At 43.2% G+C, this 20254-nt stretch overlaps 1 protein-coding gene across 2 annotated transcripts in view; it reads right to left on the bottom strand.

Annotated features, from left to right (window-relative positions):
• myo10l3 (myosin X, like 3) overlaps positions 1 to 20254 on the bottom strand; it is a 58785-nt gene that overhangs the window by 23806 nt on the left and 14725 nt on the right. For both annotated transcript variants that reach the window (XM_014332389.2, XM_014332390.2), the window contains exons 3-15: positions 9520 to 9678; positions 8549 to 8736; positions 7936 to 8070; positions 7504 to 7628; positions 7389 to 7402; positions 7159 to 7243; positions 6871 to 6977; positions 6512 to 6641; positions 5364 to 5482; positions 2283 to 2429; positions 1173 to 1273; positions 802 to 868; positions 130 to 222 (exon numbers count right to left, since the gene is read on the bottom strand). In XM_014332389.2, the coding sequence (XP_014187875.1) occupies positions 130 to 222; positions 802 to 868; positions 1173 to 1273; positions 2283 to 2429; positions 5364 to 5482; positions 6512 to 6641; positions 6871 to 6977; positions 7159 to 7243; positions 7389 to 7402; positions 7504 to 7628; positions 7936 to 8070; positions 8549 to 8736; positions 9520 to 9678 (1470 nt within the window). The remainder of the gene's footprint in view (positions 1 to 129; positions 223 to 801; positions 869 to 1172; positions 1274 to 2282; positions 2430 to 5363; positions 5483 to 6511; positions 6642 to 6870; positions 6978 to 7158; positions 7244 to 7388; positions 7403 to 7503; positions 7629 to 7935; positions 8071 to 8548; positions 8737 to 9519; positions 9679 to 20254) is intronic.

Here is a 20254-nt window from a genome sequence, read left to right as displayed (position 1 = left end):
TTTCCCCAGCTGGGGTTAAGAAGCTTTGGTGCGCGGATATGGGTCATTTTTATGGCTTTGCTGTCTGTCGGGGAGGGATAGAGTGTGTAAAGGAGCCATGTAGGTTTTCACGTGTGCGTGTGGACTCACTGCGTGTCGACTGTGTAGTTTCTCCAGAAGGGTGTAGTCGGTGCCTTTGGGGAAGCGACTCTCCTCATTGATAAGAGCCAACATGCCCAGTTTCTAAAGGGGAGACAGACAGAAAGAGAGCAAGAGCAAAGAGTTTGAAACACACCAAAGTCATGATGGAACTAGTTGTAATCCCATTGGGGCACATCTGGCAGCTATAACAATACGTACAGGAAACAGCAATGTTATTCATTCAATATGCTTTTTTTAATTGAGAAAGAGAGAGGAGGCACTGCGCTCAGCAGAGTAGTTTCATGTCTTATAATGAACTAAAATCAGACAGATATGTAGGGATGAAGTAGTTGTAGTGTAGTGTTTCCTCCAAACTTGCCAAGTTTGTGATTTTAAACCAGAAATCTTTCAAACACTTATGTAGAGGCTCAGTTTTAACGTCATTATAAGTATGGTGGTAAAATAACACAAATTCATGCCTTACTCTAACCATACCTCTAACCGCTGACTAGTGTACATTACTGTGCAAACAACATGCAAAATGAGACTATATAATGATAGACTGCGAGATGGGAGTCAGTGTAAGCACAGTGTGGCGTCTGGGTCAGCCCCGCTCTGGCTGGTGGTTAGCGGTCTGTCCTGGTGATGACTTTGCTCTGTCAGGGTCTGACTGTCTGTTACCTTTTCTATGAGATCCAGACACTCAGCGTTATCCATCCAGTCTATGGCTTCCCACTGGATCCCCTCCCTGTGAAGACAAACACCCACACAGACAGACACACCATGTATACATAAACATCAACAACCAGGAAGACACAATGGCAGCATTATCCAGTGTGAGCATGTGATGAAATGAGCCATGTCCAGGCTGCTGGCCTATTGTACCAGAAAACAACTGGCTGCGGGAGAAAGTGAGGCATTTCCAAACGTCTGGCAGTTTGCCGGTATAATCACGAAGAGGCTCAACCCCCATCCCCATCTGTGTCTGCGCTGTCTGCTCTTTCCACTGTATGCATCCATGTATGATGTTAAACTATGTAAAGGTTTCTGACCTGTTGTACTCCAGCTGCTCCAGGGAGAAGATGTGCTTATTGAAGTACTCTTGGAGTTTCTCGTTTGCGTAGTTGATATTGAATTGTTCAAACCGGTTCACCTACACAATGGAAGAACATGCTTTCAGTATACTCTCCGAGATTTAAATCAAATAAAAGCACACACTCACCAGCCACCTTATTTAGTTAATTTGTTCAACTGCTTATTAGCGCATGTTTCTAATGAGTCAATCACATGACAGTTACTCAGTGCATTTAAGCATGTAGACATGGTCAGGATGACCCCCTGAAGGTCAAACAATTCACTTGAAGGTGATTTAAGTGACTTCAAAAGTGGCATGGTTTTATTGTGTCAGACGGACTTGTCTAAGTATTTCAGAAACTGCTGATCTACTGGGGTTTTCCCATACAACCATCTCTAGGGTTTACAGAGAATGGTGGGAAAAAGAGAAAATATTCAGTGAGTGGTAGTACTCTCAGAAGAGAATGGTCAGACTGCTTCAAGCTGATAGTAAAGCAACTAAAGCAGGGTTAGAGTATCTCTGAATGCAGAACAAGTCAAACAGCAGCAGAAGACTTCACTCTGAGTCACTCCTGTTAGTTAAGAACAGGAAACTGAGGCTACAGTTTGTGTGTGCTCAACAAATTTGGACACAAGATTAGAAAAATGTTGCCTGGTCTGATGAGGCTTGATTTCTACCATGACATTCAGATGGTAAGATCAAAATTTGGCATAAACAACGTGAAAGCATACCTCCATCCTGCCTTGTATCAGCTTGCTTCAGGCTGGTGGTGGTGGTGTGGGGGATATTTTCTTGGCATATTGTTGTTCTAGGAAATTGTTAAAACTCTAATGTTGCAGGTCTCGTTATCAGTATTAAAAAAGGTGTAATACTCTCAGTGTGTGTGTGCAAGTGTGTGCTACTACCGCAGATGTGACTCATGTTTGTCAAATGCACGTGACTAAAAAGAGCACAGATAAGGAAGAAATACAAAATGTAGCAAAATGCTTTGATAGAACAGTCATTGTGTTGGTATTCTCACAATGCACCAGAGAAGATAAGTTATCTGGTGATTTAAACCAGGATTTGATTCTTTTGGGGCTTTCACCTCAAAGTTCTCAAAGCCAAAGATGTCCAAGATGCCAATGGACTTGAAGTTGTCTTTCCCTTTGATCTTCTGATTGATCCTCATTATGATCCAGGAGAAACACTGGGAATAAAGCGCCATGGCCACCGAGTCCCGCGAGTCCACTGCCTACAGATCAGGGAAAAAGAGATGGAGGGCGTACCAGAAACCACGTCAGGCATAAATAAAAAGGAGGGGGAAAAAAGGAAACTTTGCAAACTGTACCCTAAACACAGCATTTATGACCACACAGTAAACATTTCATCGGTTCTATCAGGTGGCGGTTAAAGAAGTTAAAAACAAAAGATATGTTTGGACTGCTTGAATGATAGCGTGTGTGAGGCCTCAGTTCCATAAAACAAATAGTGGCTTGAAGACAAAGGTGTGTTATGTCAGCGTCTGTCTGCAGTTCAGAAGACGTCTGTTTTCACAACAGTCAGTGTTTTTTATCACCCAAATATCTTCAGAGTGACGCACTGCACTGTAACATTAGAAAAATCCAGTGAAAACAACGGCAAACTGGAATAAAGCGTAAAAGTTTATTTGTTTTTTTTAAGTATTTTTCTTTTAAAGGAAATGACACCTACAGAAAAATCCCAAAGCCCACCTGGCAGAAAGAGGCTCATGGTGGCAGGCATCCAAGTTCACTTGGAGATTTATTTCAGCTGCTTAGTAGTTTATATTTCCATTCCACTAAATTTCAGAAAGAGCTGATGTTTTGTTTTCGGTACAACGCTTATCTGACATCTATTGTTTAATAAAAGTAAGATTTTACATAGAAAGAATGAACATGTGCCCCTTTTTCTGACTTCAGGTCCATTTCTCTCACATTAGATCTTCACAGCGATCCCTCAGGAGGTAAAGCGGGTCATTTGTTAACTGGAAGCTCCCACAGCCTACATGTTGCAGCATCCTTGGGCAAGATACTGAACTCTAAGGTGCCCCTGATGCATCCACTGGAGCATGAGCGTTACATAAAAAGTGCTTGTATGAGTGTGTGTGTGTGTGTGTGTGAATAGCTGAATGAGGTTTGTAGTTGAAAGTGCTTTGAGTGCTCAGAGCAGAAAACTGATCTATAATTACTGATACAGTTTAAATGTATTTAGCTTTTTTCTGAATTGTTGGCACTTTTACTTCAGTAAGAGGCTTGACGGAGGCCATGTGCTAAACTCTTGGTGTCAAGCTTTGTGCATTCATGGGCCCACATACAGCACATACAGGTCGGACTTGTTGGCCAGACCCCTGAAAATGACAAAGACGTACATTCTAAAAACCTTCAAGTTAAATGAACCATCCATTTACAAAACAGATGACGAACAGTCTCAGCTGTCCTAAGAAAAATAAGAATGTCTCAGTGTTTCCACATTAAGCCAGCGTGCTGTCATTTCGAGGAAACTGTCCCAGTGCACAAGAACACATCCACAGGACTCATTGGCCTTTGCATCTTACTTCGGTGTAATGTCTTTGTCATTAGTAAGGCTGTGAAACCGATGAGTCAGCCCCCAGGCTTAGGATGAAATTAGCAGGTCGGACAAAGCCTCTCATGAAGGATTCATTCCTAACGTAAACACAATGCTTCCTTCTAAAATATAGTGAAAAGTTTCAAAATTACACCCTGCTCCTCTGCAATTTTTACACTCTGGATCCAGTCTGCTGGATCCTTCAGCAGCCTGGTTCTGGCCTACAGGCCTTGAGCTTGGCATAAATTCACAAGTAAAAACTAAAAATGAAACTGTCCAAATCATTACTCAAACTAAAACTGATGAGAAGTCCTGTGAGCTACACGCAGTTCCACAGAAGAACATGAAAAGAACATAATTAATAACTTGACACGTTACTTCTCCGTGGTTCGTAGGACAGATGCTACAATGTGAACAACAACGAAAATCTACTTCCCATCCACATTTGAGTCCAGGGTAATTTTCTCCAGCTGCCATTGAGGAAGCTTTACAGCCTGTGTATGAATATACAAAGCCTGAGCTTGCCAGCTACACTTCCTCGACAGGTATTGTGCTTGATTTAAAAACAAAACAAGAGTGTGGCCGTGTGTACTTTATTCAGAGCCACAATGCTCCTGGGCTTTTCAGTAATCCATCATGCCCGGTCACCTTGTACGACTACTGGGAGCGAACAGAGCGCTGCTGGCTCCAGGATCTCCGTCACGGGGGTGAGAAGAATGGCTGCTTGTCCAGGACAAGGGGTGGGGGGTGGGGGTCTACTGCTGGAAGTTGTGAGGGGGAGTGACCCCTGGCTGTTGTGAGAAGAGGTCTTTCTTGCCGACTCTAGGTCTGGAATAATGAACTCTATTAAGAGGCAAGTTGCTTCAAAGGCCAGGCAGAACAAGCAGCAGCAGGGTGACAGCACAAGACTCTTTGTCTGCTGATGAAAAGCTTTCTTGTAGCTTTCGTGTCCCGGTGATAATAATAAAGGTCCTCCCTGCATATTCGCTGACATTTATGAGCGTGAGTGGGCCGATGGGTTGAGCCCAGCCGAGAAGGGATTGTGGCATGTGTGTTCTTGTGGCATATGGTGAAAAGCACAACACATGCAGATGAAAACTTGTGCAATGTTTACAGTATTACAGATGTCAGCGCAGACATTTGAAGCTGAGGGAGACACAAGTGGATATTTATGCCAGCGTCTCAGTGCCTGGCTGCACTGCCTCCAGAGGAGAAGACTCTTACTTCACCACCAGTCATTGGTTCTATTGTGCTTTTGACTCAGATCACTATCACGATGGCTTTATTGTGCCTGAAATCTGGCAGACAAAAAGCAGGAAATGGCTGGGAGTCACGCAAGGGGATCTGGAAAGGCATGTGGTGGAGCGCATCAGAGAAAATTGTGTGTGTGAGTGTGTCACCAGGACAGGAGAAGGAGAGGGGCGAGGACAGATATGGATCCACTGCATGATTAAGATTCTTGACAGAGCATGGTGCCTGAACTTAAAATTATACGCTGAATTCTGGGAAGTGAGGTCCAAGTGCTTCTTTTCTGTTTCCGTGTTAACTGTGTGATTCATGTAATGAGCAACAGAGGGGGAAATTGGGCTGGATGTGTTGTTACCTGCTCCACAGTGAGGGGGGAGCAGATCTCCTCTCCTCTGAGGATCATGGAGCGCTGGGTCAACACCTCTGACAACTGGAAGGAGTCGAGGCCGAGCAGCTCGCTGACGTTACTCACCACTGAAACAAACACAAGCACACACAGATGTACACAGGGTATCTATCACTTACGCAAACAGTTCAGGTGACTCCTATTCATGTTAAACAACAGATGTGGCATATACACAGCAATCCTATACCATCTGCAGGAAACTCTACTCTGCAGGCAAGTCTGTAGTGTTGGCAGTCACCGTAGTTCACAGGTTCTTTGGAAAAGAGGTCGGACACAGCAAACAAAGGAGCCTGAAGCTCATGTTACAGCCTGCTTGGTGCTCTGTGTGCTGGTACAATGTCAGTCAAACTCAGGGCCGTGAGGAATACTGCAGAGCCGTCCAAAATCGCTGATAACCCAGTTCTCTACTTCGGAAATTTCACCAGAAACAATTGGACTGAGTTTATTTTGGAATTTTTTTTAACTGCTTGATAAAACCTGCATAGCTTGCGCATTTGCTTTCAGTACTAAAACCACTGCTTGGATCTTTTTTTTTTTCATACAAAAATTTCCCTTTCACTAAAGTCTAATAAAGGAATCAGCAAAAGAAAAGAAGCAGCAAATAAATAAACAAATACAAGTGTAACACCCAGTTACACAGTTTAGCTTATTTAGCTGAGGCACAGTGGTGGGGTGGTTATCACAGTGGCTCCTCCTGCATACCCTGACTCTGAATTAGATAAGCAGAAGAAAGTGGATGGCCTATTTTTTACCATAGAGTTAGAGCATTTCCAGGTTTTTATACTGCTTTTAATCTGTGTAATTCCAAGCTTCAGTAATATGGTTCACATTGAGAATGTGTCATCAAGAGCACACACCCAGGAAGTGACTCTGTGGTGCCCAGAGACTGTCGACTGAAACTCGACACCTTGGATACCAATGACACGCAAAGTAACCACTGGCATTACTAAGTGCACCGAGCTCAACTTTGAGGCAAGTAAATGAAGCAACAACAGACCAAATATTCAGTAGTGCGTTCTACACAAATTGATACATGTACATAAAGTTTAACACACCACCAGATCTTTTAAGATTTTGGTATTAATTTCTTTTTCTACCTCCTTTGGAAGTTATCTGAGCTCCACCGGCAGTCATGAACTCAATGTTGCCCATCTGGAGGACTGCCGAAAGCAGCTTGAACACGTCCCTGATCTCCTCCTCATTGAATTCCATCACTTTCAAAGCTTCCTGCAACACAAAGTTACACAGATGTGCCACAATAAGGAATCCTAAAACAAATTAAATTCATTAATTAACATGCAACCACCTACAAACCAGACCCAGTGTGAGATTGCCAAATAATAAGTTCACCCAAGGCTCATGTTCTATGGAAGCGAGGTCTCTGACTCATGAAAAAGAGTTACAGCGCCCCCTGGAGGGGAAACAAATGATGTACAAGAGTCCTTTTCATCCTCACCATCACACTGTTGAAGAGCTGCTTGTCGTCTAGACTGCTGTCCTTCACGCAGCCCGACTGGCTCAGGTAGTGATACGACTCAGGACCCTCAGACAAGAGGTACATATCTGTGACACAGAAACGGACAAAGTAGATGTAATAAAACACTTCAAACGGACAACACAGACGTTATTTCAGAGGTAGCTGTAGAGATGCCCCAAAGTACATATTTTCAGGATAGCAGTCATATGTCTTCACTAAAGAAGTGTTTATATGGGTATCATAGTCAGTCACAGACTAAAAACCAACCTCTGTGGTCCTTGTCTGCCCCTGCTAACAGTGCGTAGAAGATGTGGTAGTTTCTCTCACCAGGATTCTGTCGGACCACGCGGTTCTTGGAAAGACATGCGTGATTAGAAAAACTGCTACAAGTACTCTACAAGTGAATGAGTTATTCCGATTACTTATTTAAACACTGGTGTCATTGAAGAAGACTTGCTGAAGATACTGACTGTATCACAAGCACAATATAAGCTTACCTTTTCCAGCAAGTCTGACAGCTCAAAGTTAAGGAAAAAGTTACAGCGACTCGATCATCTGTGCAAAATACTATCTTTATAGTATGTGAGAGTTGATTTACTGTGTGAAGGATACAATCAATGATGCAACCTCCCTGGATGTTTCCGTTTTGGGAAAAGTGGAGCTGTATGAACTTCCCGAAGCGGCTGGAGTTATTGTTGTACACTGTTTTAGCATTCCCAAAGGCTTCCATGATGGGACTACAGAAAGGATAAAGACAATCAAGCAAATCTGTTACTATAAAGAAGCCTTTAAAATGTATCCGGTGAGCACACACTGCAGTGACGGTGATGTGGATCCAGATTATTTAATAATGTCTGAAGCTGAATTAGGTTAACATCACTGCCACTGCCACAAGCTGTTTGGAGAGTTTGAACTGGTATTTGAGGGTAAGCTCATAACAATTTTTTTTTTTATCTTACCATGCAAATAATTTTAATTTAAAAATCAAATAACCTAAACATTAAAATAATGACTTGCACCTGGGGAGATGCATTTACACAGTACCTGCTCTGGACGAGGGCCTGCTCCACCCTGGTTGTCCTCTCTGAAGGAGGAGTACCTGCTGAGTTTTGACTCATCACTGAAAGAAACTTTAGCAGCAGCTTGGTGCTCTCCGTCTTCCCAGCACCGCTTTCCCCACTGAGCATGCAAAAAACAGAGAAGATACATAAATGGATCTGCTTGAATCTCTCCATGCATCCATTTTCTTAACTGCGTATCCAGTTCAGGGATGCGGGAGCTGATCTCACAGGGTGAGAATCAGGACGGGGCTAACCCAGAGAGACAGGTAACCAATCACACTCGCATGTACGGAAACTTTAGAGCCACTGCTTAACCTAACATGACTGCAGGAACCCATGCAGGTATGGAGAATATGCAAACTCCACCAAAAGATTTGAACCGAGGATATTCTTGCTGTGATTCAACAGTGCTGCATTCAGTCAGTCAACTGTATTCTTTACTATGTCTATTCATACAGTATTTTTGGGAAATGCAAGAGAACATTTTTCAGATAGGAGTACCTATTTTGCAAAGGTCAAAGGAAGACTACGATATTCCTTATTTCATATTCTGTTCTCAAGATTTATAGTGCAGCCAATAAATTTGCAGGACTCACCTGATGAGAACACACTGGCTGTCGTGTCTCTTCCACAGGCAGCGGTAGCACTCGTTGGCCACAGCGAAGATATGAGGAGGCAGCTCCCCCATGTGATGTTTGCTGTACAAGTCGACAGCAGCGCCATCGTACAGGCCTGCTATCTGCTTATAGGGATTTACTGCTGCCAGAATTGAACCTATGTTGGTCTGAGAGCAGATAGATGAAGGAAGACAAAAGAAGTCAGAGGATAACACAGGTGGTTTGAAAGAACACACTAAAATGTATAATTCACTAATCGCTTTGCTATTCATTGAGCTCTGCAGTACTGTTAGTGAATACCCCTAGTTCGGTGGATTCACTGAGTACCTGCATTCAGCAATAGTATTAAACTACTGCATATGGCCTAGTTTGCTGTAAGGATGATAATATTTTAGGATCCATTGCTTCTGCTCGGTTAATGCGCTTTGGGAAAAAAGTCCCCCCCACACACAAAAGTGTGTTTGTGGGTCATCCCTCCACACAGTGATACTATTCTCCAATACCACGAAGCCAGGCTTGGCGAATGCTCCGAGATGAGCTCAGGAGATAGGATTTCCAAAGGCATAGTTAATGTGTGTCTGTGGGGAGTGATTATTTTAATAATACCTGGATAATATTTCCGTGGAAGCCCAGAGCTTTACGTTGAAAGCAATCCTGGGGGTGAGAGTAGGTGAAACAAGGATAATAGAAATCCTGTTCTGAATACGCGCACATTATTCCAGAGTTTATATGTATTGTAAGTATTATTTAATATTATTAAACATCACCCTGCCCCCAGTCCTCTTTGTTTGTCCCTGTATAACTTTCTGACCATTTTCCAGTATATAAATATATCCTTCCCTGTTCGAGACGTGTTCTACTTTTCACCGTTCCTCACATTATTTATTCCCAGAAATATTGACTCACAAATCTCAAGTCAGGACTCTACTGGTACATCAATGAACACTTACATAGATGTTGTCTTTCTGATAGCGCAGAAACAGATTGTGCATGATTGCCGCTTCATGCAGCTCTGCCAGTGTGGACATGTCTTCTACTCCATGGATGCTGCTGGGGTGCATTGGGTACACCATCTCCCTGTTCAGCTCCTCTTTTTGTAGGCAGATCACCTGTAACAGCAAAAGGCACACGCACATAGACATATATGTTAACATAAGGTATTGTCAAGGTTTATATGAGCCCATAAGTGGAACTGCACAAGTTGTTGTACATTGAAGCTGCACCATTTTGTCTCTGCACAAGAAAAGGAGAGTAAACCACATCGATACCTCCTGCATTTCACTAAAATTCAACTGGGATCCTTTTTCATTTTTAGTAACTGATAATTTAGTGGAATGAACTTTGTTATTTTATTTCTGAAGTAAAGAGTACCAATAAAGTTTAAAACCATTGTAAAACTTTAGCAACACAATAAATTACCCCATGTTTACTCATGGCATCTCTAATCATGGCTAACAAAGACAGCAAGCAGCCAGTTACATCAGGGTTTGAACAAAACAAGTTATGTCCGGGTCACCTTTAAGATGTTAATCAAACTCCTGACAGAACATCAGTCTTCCGCTGCATGCTTTGGTGACAGGTAGATCAGAAATATCACTCAGGAATAACTGAAGTAAAATAAGATAGACTGCACCCCTGATATGTGCCTGTCTGTGCCTGCTGCCAGCATACCAGGCAGGCAGAGAGCCCCTGTCTTACTCATGTCCGGATGGCTCTTTCACGACCTCTCTCTGGGTGAGAAATTAAGGGATGGATAAGATCTAACGGCATTTATATAATGGAAGTGAAAGAGTGAGAGCGAATAAGGTTCTTAATAATAATAATAATGGATTGCATTTATATAGCGCTTTTCTAGGCACCCAAAGCGCTTTACAATGCCACTATTCATTCACTCTCACATTCATACACTGGTGGAGGCAGCTACAGTTGTAGCCACAGCTGCCCTGGGGCAGACTGACAGAAGCGAGGCTGCCATATTGCGCCATCGGCCCCTCTGGCCAACACCAGTAGGCGGTAGGTGAAGTGTCCTTGGACCAGGACAGAGAGCCCAGGGAACGAACCGGCGACCTTCCAGTTACAGATGCGCTTCCCAACCCCCTGAGCCACGGTCGCAGCCTTCTTTGGCTATCAGAACTCTAATGCACAAGATAAGAGACCAGAGAGACCACAACTATGTCAGTCACCTGATGGGAAGCGGTGTCCAGATCAATACTGATGGATAAGAGGCTGTGGCATCCCAATGCACTACTGCTGCTCTCCTGGCATGTTCATGTGTGTCCCAGCAGGGAGGAGACACTGTGTCTCAGAGAAACACTGAGTCAGCAAAGGCTGGCTGATGAGGCTGCTAATAGACTGTAGTCAAACATTTGAGGCTCTGTTGATTCTTTGAAAGTAGATCTAATGAACATGAAGTAGGACTATATCAAATCTTTCCTTTAATAGAGCATGCAAATAGAAGTTTTTGTTCTTGTAGATGGCATCTGGAGTAGCCCCTCTGCTTTAAGGTTTGATGTGTTGTGCACTCATAGATGGTCTTGTTCATACATTGATTGTAAAAGTGGTTATTTGAGTTCCTGTTGCCTTCCTGTCAGCTCAAAGCAGACTGAGAACATTCGGTCTGCTAGAGATCGTTGTGTATGAAAATCCCAGCAGCTGTCCTTAATAGATTGGCCAGTGAGTGCACATTATACCTTTATAAAAATCAGCTGCATGAAGATAAACTATATGACCTGCATTTTCAAATGTGTCTTATTTTGTAAAACCCTTTCCGGGATGGCATACGTTAGAGTCTGAATCTCTTAAATAATCACATGTGCAGTTAGTAAATCTTTAAAGAAAAATGTCGACGAGGCCGTTTATAGTAAGTAACACAACTCTCACCGAGTAGCCTCGTACTTTTCAAAATAATAGAATGGGTGTATGATGAGAAAAAGTCACAACAACAATGTAGTCAGTAATGTTTCTGTGGTATTAACGTTTATAAATGAGTAAAGACCTTTGAGAAAAAGCAGTTTGTGCAATGATGTCATTCAGCGAGCAGAAGTTTGCAGATTTGCAGCCAGATGTCCTTCAACATTTGGCTTTAACCCCACCCTCTCCTTTGGCAAATTGGTGAAGATTCACTATGGGGCCTGAGTGACTAATAAATCAGAAAGGCTTTTCACTTTGAATACATCCACAGTCAGCAGCATTAGCATTTACACCAGTCACTTAAAGGGAATGATGCCATTTTTAAACACTCTGATGGATTTTCTTTGATTTCTTTTTCTTTTTAAGATAATTACTGAGACCGCCAAATAAAAACGTGGTTTAAAAAGCGTTTCTGTTGACACTGATGACAAACAGCAGATATCTACAATAACACTGACTGCTGATGTTAGCATTCACCAAATGCAAGTTCAAAGCAGCTTTAAGGTGGCTGGGAGCAGAGTGTAACGCGGGGAGATAATTTACCTGTTTGCATTTTTGCGTATGTCGGGACACAGAGTGGGTGTTTGTCTCCGTGTCACATTATCACCTTGTTTCTGATCTTCTTTAAATAACTTGTGGCTCAGATTTCACAGAACGAGCCGCAGGGACTTTTTCCTCCCTGAAACATCAGAGATGCCCAGGGGCAAACTGAGCTGAAGTTTTTGGCATCAAAAGGTTTCACATTCCTCTGTTTTGCCCCACTGTGATCTTGGTTTCATTGTTGGTTGCTTTCCTGTGAGAGAAGTTTGAACTTTCTCCTAATAGCCATAGCTCATCAATATTTATCGTTATTAATTTGTTTTCAAATGATTTATCGACTGCACGAGTTCCTCTTGGGGAAGAGATAAAAGACACCTGAGACGCATGGATTTCTATTTTTCCTCCTTTCAACGAAACCAAATGAAATCACAGCTTGAATTTATTGTTAAATTTGTCCATTTAAAATTTTTAAGTCATAACCTTTCAGACGAGACATCCCTGAGACAATTATCACAACGCCTGTTCCACAGAGGGGGCAGCGTCACCGCTGTTAATGATTGGAGTGGTGTAATGATGGAAACTATTTCATGCCACTTACAACGACATGATTGATTAGCAAAGCTGTCTGCGGTGCAAATTGATCTTCTACAAATGGAGGCTGTATGCACAAGAGAGCTATGATGCTGGACACACGAGCAGCACACAAAGCAGAAAATGCAAAAAGCCTCAGTGTTCATTTATATGATGACTATATGCAGGATACACCCTGGTTGGGTCGTCAGGCTATCACAGGGCTAACACAGAGAGATAGAACAGCTATTCACACTCATATCCAGACCTACTTCCAATTTAGAATCACCTATTAACCTAACGTGCATGTCTTTGGGATGCAGGAAGAGGCCAAAGTCCTCGGGGAAGGACAAAGGGGAGGGACGCAGGCTTCATGTAGGGCGGGGACTTGAATCCAGGACCTTCTTGCTATGAGACGACAGTGCTAACCACCCTGTGTTTCACTTAGTTTCTCTCTTAATTTAATTTAATGTCCTATACAACTCAGTGAACAGACATATTTTACATAATTTTCGAAAATTTAACAGATTAGGATTCAGTGCGGACACATAACTCTACAGGTCATGTGTGTTCTGCATATGCAGGTGTTTTGGGTTTCCTTGAACTTAAAGTTGTAACTCTGTTTTATGCAAACTGGAGTAATATCTCCAGGTTGCATAAATCATCATTACTCTGGAGAATTTACTGGAGATATGGGATGGGAACCTCCCATAACGCATGTGCCAAAAAGCTGCAGGGGCCTGGGTTTGAGTCCATCTCTCCCTACTTTCCTGTCTTTGTGACACTGTGCTTTTAAAATAAAGAGCTATCCCACACCCCCAAAATATCAAATGCTTTGATATAGACTAACATTTTGCAGTCATCAGAATCAGAATCGTGTTTATTGGCCAAGTATATGTGCAGACACATACAGGGAATTTGGTTCCGGTAGATGGTGGCTCTCAAGCACAGCAATGTAAATCACACACACACACACACACACACACACACACACACACACACACACACACACACACACACACACACACACACACACACACACACACACACACACACACACACACACGTGTCTATATATACACATTACACATACATACACAAAGCTGTGTAAACCAACTATAAATAACGAATCTAAACTTATATACATAAAATACAGAAATGAATGAGGTGGAATGAATACTACAAAATGTACATAAGGTGCAGCTGCAGTCTGGCAGTGGGAGCAGTGTGACAGGTCAACTGTTAAGAAGGGAGATGGCGAGGGGAAAGAAACTGTTCCTGTGTCGGGTGGTCCTGGTCTGCAGGCTTCTGTACCGTCTGCCAGAGGGCAGCAGATCAAAAAGTCTGTGTCCAGGGTGTGAGGGGTCTGTGATGATTTTCCCTGCCCGTTTCCTGGTTCTTGAGAGGTACAGATCCTGGATGGAGGGCAGGGGCGTGCCGATGATCCTTTCTGCTGCCCGTACAGTCCGCTGCAGTCTGCTCCTGTCCTGTTTAGTGGCTGCTCCATACCAGACTGTGATGGAGGAGCACAGGACAGACTCAATGACCGCAGTGTAGAACTGGATCAGCAGCTCCTGTGGAAGACTGTACTTCCCCAGTTGTCTCAGGAAGTACATCCTCTGCTGGGTCTTTTTGAGGATGGAGTTGATGTTGGTCTCCCACTTCAGGTCCTGGGAGATGGTTGTACCCAGGAACTTGAAGGTCTTCACAGTTGACACAGGGCTGTCTGATATGGTGAGGGGGAGCAGAGTTGAGGGATGTCTCCTGAAGTCCACTGTCATCTCTACAGTCTTAAGAGTGTTCAGCTCCAGATTGTGCTGACTGCACCAGAGTACCAGCCGCTCAACTTCCTGCCGGTATGCAGACTCATCACCATCTTGAATGAGGCCAATGACAGTGGTGTCATCTGCAAACTTTAGGAGTTTGACAGCCGAGTTCTTGGAGGTGCAGTCGTTAGTGTAGAGGGAGAACAGTAGTGGTGAGAGGACACATCCTTGAGGGGCACCAATACTGAGGGACCGGGTTTCAGAGGTGATCTCCCCCAGCCTCACTTGTTGCTTTCTGTCTGTCAGGAAGCTGGTGATCCACTGACAGGTAGCTGGTGACACGCTGAGCTGGGAGAGTTTGGAGGAAAGAAGTTCAGGCACAATGGTGTTAAAAGCCGAACTAAAGTCCACAAACAGGACCCTGGCATAAGTTCCCGGGCGGTCAAGGTGTTGCAGGATGTAATGCAGCCCCATGTTCACTGCATCATCCACCGACCTGTTTGCCCGGTAGGCAAACTGCAGAGGGTCCAGCTGGTGGCCTGTAATGTCTTTCAGATGGGCTAACACCAGTCGTTCGAAGGATTTCATGACCACAGACGTCAAGGCGACAGGTCTGTAGTCATTCAGTCCTGTGATGGTGGGTTTCTTGGGAACAGGGATGATGGTGGAGCGTTTGAAGCAGGAGGGAACTTCACACAGCTCCAGGGATCTGTTGAAGATGCGAGTAAAGATGGGAGCCAGCTGTTCAGCACAGGTTTTGAGGCAGGAGGGTGAGACGCCGTCTGGTCCGGGGGCTTTCCTGGGCTTCTGTTTCTGGAATAGTCGGCTCACATCCTGAGTGTGTATTTTGAGTTTCAGGGAGGAGGAAAGGGGGGTGAGAGGTGTGGTGGAGGTCGTTGAGTCTGGATTGGAGAGGGTGGTGGTGGTCGTTGAGTCTGGATTGGGGAGGGTGGGGGTGGTCGTTGCCCACACTAATGAGTAAAAAAAATCTTTATTTTGTTTGAAAAAAGTGTCATTCACTTCCCTGAGCAGGTTACTTTGTGACAAATCGATCTGATACCCCACGTATGAGGTTAAGCAACCTGTTAATATGTCAAGATAGCGATAAAGACATAGACATCAACATACATTATGATTTTATTGCATTACACAGAACAGCTACACTGTTGAGCCTTACATGCATTCAGAAAAACTGCCATAAGCCTCAGAGAGACAATCAGGCTCATTTTGTTTTGTTTCCCATCATTTGAAGACATGATATTACATAATTGTTGGCAAAATGTCCTCCATTTCTGTTGACTCATAAAAAGTGAGTTACACTTTTCAAGAAAACCTTTTTATGGCTGATTTTATTTGGTAGGCTGAGCAGAGAAAGAAGATTATTTTGTTGAAGGCCAAGCTGTAAAATAACTAACATGAAAGAAATTTAATGAAAAGTTTGACCACTGCGGCTGTACTCTTTGTGTCTTGTAAGCCCACAAAAAATCATTATGTGTGCATGAAATACAAATAAAAAAATATGAATAAAATTAAACTCATTGGGTCGAACAGATGACCCGTGTCCTGAAACGTCTCTCCAAGGGCCCGGACAGAAGTTGGCCCCAGGCCATTTCCTCCATGTCATTCCTCCTGCACTCTATCCCTGCTTTCTTGATAAAACAATACATTAATCTAAAATAAAAATGATTATATAAAAAGAAAATCAATGGATAGTCACATTCATGGTGTCCAGGTGTACCCTGGCTTTCTCTCTGGGGTGGCTGGGATAGGCTACAGCAGATGACTTAAAGAAATACATAACTGGCAGATTGTTTGGGGTTTTTTCATCCTTAGAAAGAAATTTATATAACATAAATTAAAATGATACAAAAATTACACAGACTAAAAGGAAGCAACAGCAAATAACTGAGTTTTAAAGTTGTTTTGCAGCTGTGTTGCTCTTCCCTTTTGTTTCCTCTTCCTTGAAACCACACCCTGCTGCTGCGCTTTGTCCAAGCAACTCTACTTAATATTCACATATAGGTGGAGTCAGGCTCTGTGGCTCACAGCACTTATGCTTTAATTTCAGCTGTATTCAGGCCTTCACTGGGGCACATGGACAGACACAAAATCACAAGCTTCTGGATACAAACACAGTCTTGTTTGTTGCTGTTTTGCCTCTCTCTGTTTCCCTTTCTCCTTTTTTTAAAAACTCTGAGTCCCTCTGTCTTACAGTGAATCCATCTGCTGCAGGGGGATCCCGCCCAGACCCAAGAGAAGAGAGGCGGTGAAGGGGGTGGGGGTGAGGCTTGGTGAAAATATGAAAAGAAATAACAGAGAGAGATTTTGTACAGCTCAAAAAAAATCAGGCAAAGTATCCATGTAAATCCAAATCCTCAAAATCGATTTTGTTTATCACACAAACAGATGCTAACAATAATGTTTGTGTTATTTCTTCCAGCTTACTTGTGTATGTGCATCACTCACATAAAGGCTCACATAATAGCTCCATTGACTAATTATCCAGAAAAGGCTGAAGGGCCATCAATGACCTATTTAAAACTGCAGACAGCATGTCTACAGGCTCTGGACAACTTCAGGATTCACACTGGATAAGAATAGGTTTTTTGCTCGAGTTAAATTCTTAATGTCATGAAAAAGGCTTTTAGTGTACAATCAACTCGGGACGGAGGCTAGTTTACAGTCACTATTAACTGAGGCCATCAAAAAGCAACTGTTTTCACTTCTTATTAATAAAAATGCCATTGATTTTCTCAGTTAGTCAAGCCACAAGCCACATGCATTTTGTACTGTATGTGTAAAACGATTCATTGGTGGTCGTAGACTAACACTGGTCAAGTGGGACAACAATGACAGCCCAGCAGCAGGTATTCGGCTCAGGTGGCCGATCCTCTTTCTGCTTTTCTTTACATGTAGACTCCTCTGGGGATAACTCACACACCGTTAATCCAGCTTGTGCCATCTGGCCACAAACACACACACGGACACACAGATGGATCCATGCACTCAAACACACAAAGACATTCACTCTGCTGTATTTTACCCGTCCGGTCAGGACTATGGCAGTGATGAATGCTGATATGATGGCTAATATGACAGGAGCCAGGTCAGCCTGTTAAAGCCCAGGCCGTGTGGATAAAGAAACTCTGGTGGTGCTCTATGGAGATAAGCTGGGCATTCAGGCAGGGAGCAATGGATAATAGTATATCCCAACCCCCGAGTTGAAAATGCTGCCACAATACATTTAACAAACACCCTCTGATATGGTAGGAAACAGACACAGGCAGGCTGGCAGACAACACATATACACAGACACAATACCCTGGGCTTGATAGAGAAGCTTAATTAAATAAGAGACAGAGACTAGATCAGTAAGTGCCTATAAACCTCAGAAGATACTGTACGTCATCCAGGAACGGGGGATGACATCAGGTCAGCTAGGAATCCTGATGGTGGAGACGGTCTGTTTCCCAATCTCACATTCCTGGCATTTCTGTTACAGCTTTGGAAACAGAGGAGAGACACATGTGCCTGGCTCGATAAGCAGCATCCACTGCTCACATGTCGAGATCATATGAGACCAGCTTCAGGCCACCATCAATGCAGTGGTCCTACTACCAGTCAAAAAAAGTGGAGCACCACATAAACCTAATGCTATTTTTTTAACTCCCACTGAGGGTGGTGGAATATTTTGGGAGTAGCACTCCACTTCATTCTCCAGTCATATTCCATTACCCAGAGTTGTCCCTGCCCTTTGGACAGCGCAGGGTTGACTGCATCCCTTCCACAGACCACAGAAACACCGCAGAAGATGCTACGATGGCCCGAGGATGAGTAAATGGGCCATGTATACGTGTTTCAATCAGCCTGGCATGTTCTGATGACAGGAAATAAACAGGGAAAATTATGTATATATGTACACAGATTATTGATTGTGCATTTATGGTTCACTGTCTGAGATCAAAGAACACCAGCACTGAAGAAACCAAAGTGTTTAGTTGCCTCTATTGCTTCCTGAATGGCAGAATGGAAAAAAGTCAGTGGTTGTGGCAGAGTCGTTGGCAATGAGCGTTCACTAGGATCTAAGGCGCCAGCACTCTGTGGAAACCACACTGTGTGACATAGATATAAAAAACCTGAGCAGGATATCAAGTTCAATGCATACACGCACAGCTGCTAGTCCTCCACTGTTCTTTACTCTTTCTCAACTATATCTTCGATACGGTCATGATGATAGCAGACAATAATCCTTCTACAAGTTTCTTCTGTTTCTTGTTTCTTTAAATTTTTTTTGTCAACTTCATCACATTACTTCATGGGACATTTCTATTGGTTGGTTAGCAGATGCAGGTGTTAGCAGCAGTCAACTAAAGTCACCTGATTTGTTTGTTCCAGGCTCTCTCTGAGAGTCAATTAAAAGTCCTGAACTCACAGATACAATTTATGGACGAGTACAAGGCTACCTACACACTACACCCATAGGAGCTGCTCAGCCATCGAAACCAATGCCATGAAGCTCCCTGCGCACGTTTTTCATACTGAGGATGTGGTCTCGATCTCTGCAGTTGACTCAGCAGAGCACCTCAGCACTCAGCTCTATAATTTTATGTGGTAACCACCTTGTAGCTGAGGTACTATGGTTCCCAAGCACTTGCTAACAACAACACTTACAGTTGATTGTGGAAAATATATGAAGGAAGAAATTTCACAAGCTGACTTGTTGCCAAAGTTGAATTCTGCAACAATATCATATTCGAATTCAGAGTCCTGTCGCAATTAGACTGCAAACACCAAAAACTGGCCCAGTACTTAATTCCATATTCCATAGAGTTTACTTGAAAGCAGACATCTGTTCCACCTCCAGACCATTTATATGGATGGGAATGCATTCACAGCTTCTAGCAATAAGCTTCTGTTTTCTTAGATCCACTATTAGCTCATTGCTCTTCTTTGTGTTCAAGGTCAGACTGTTGTTTCTGCACCAAGGTGCCATGCTTTGGTCCCTGTGAACTGAGTCATGTTGCACCTGTCTGGGCCAAACACCATTATGTCACTTGCAGACTTGATGATGGTGTTAGAAAGTGAACAGGTAACCTAACAGACTGGGATGAACTGGCCTGAAACTCCAGTCTCCATGTGAAAAGGGAGATGGAGATGCAAAAGTCCCAAAGCTATGAATGCAGCTTGGAAGGTAGGATAGAGGATCATGAGAGAGAACTGATGAACAGTGAACTTACATATGTTGTTGCTGTGCTGCGTTTACAGCACCCTTTGTGTAGCTGCTGTTGTGTTATAGACTATTGTGGCTCTAATGTTGAATGTAATGTAAAATGACCCAGAGCCAGCAGCTCGAAATGTTTTGCAACGATGGTGGATGACATCGAATACCATGGCTAACTGTCATAAGCCCTAAGCAACCAGTACAGGACTGCCAATACTGGTTTTGTGTGGCCACAATATTAATAACAGTGTGAAAGTTAACAAAATCAATGTACAAAGGGGCACTCTTTTAGATAAAAACAGTGCATCCAGTGGAAATGGGCACCCGACGAAAACTATAGATCTTCACAAAGTTTCAGTGACAATAAAGCAAGTACTCCTTTAACCAGTTAATGCACGAGCATGAAAAAAATGCAGCTTCCTTACAATTGAGCAACCTACACTCTACTTTATAAGTCAGTTTTTTAGAAGGACTCCTCTGAAGGCAAAGCGCATATAAGTACAGATATATAACACAAGATAAAACAGCTTTCTTTTGATCTACAGTTTTTGACTCACAAAGACTTGAATGAGAAATTATTTTTGACCTTCCACCTCTGTGTGTGTGTGTGTGTGTGTGTGTGTGTGTGTGTGTGTGTGTGTGTGTGCCTCTGTAACAGGATTTCCTCCAGACACAAAG

This window comes from Haplochromis burtoni, unplaced genomic scaffold, assembly GCF_018398535.1.
Source record: "Haplochromis burtoni strain Fernald_Lab_line unplaced genomic scaffold, NCSU_Asbu1 Contig_29, whole genome shotgun sequence".
Taxonomy (NCBI): domain Eukaryota; kingdom Metazoa; phylum Chordata; class Actinopteri; order Cichliformes; family Cichlidae; genus Haplochromis; species Haplochromis burtoni.
This window is presented reverse-complemented; position numbering and strand designations above follow the sequence as displayed.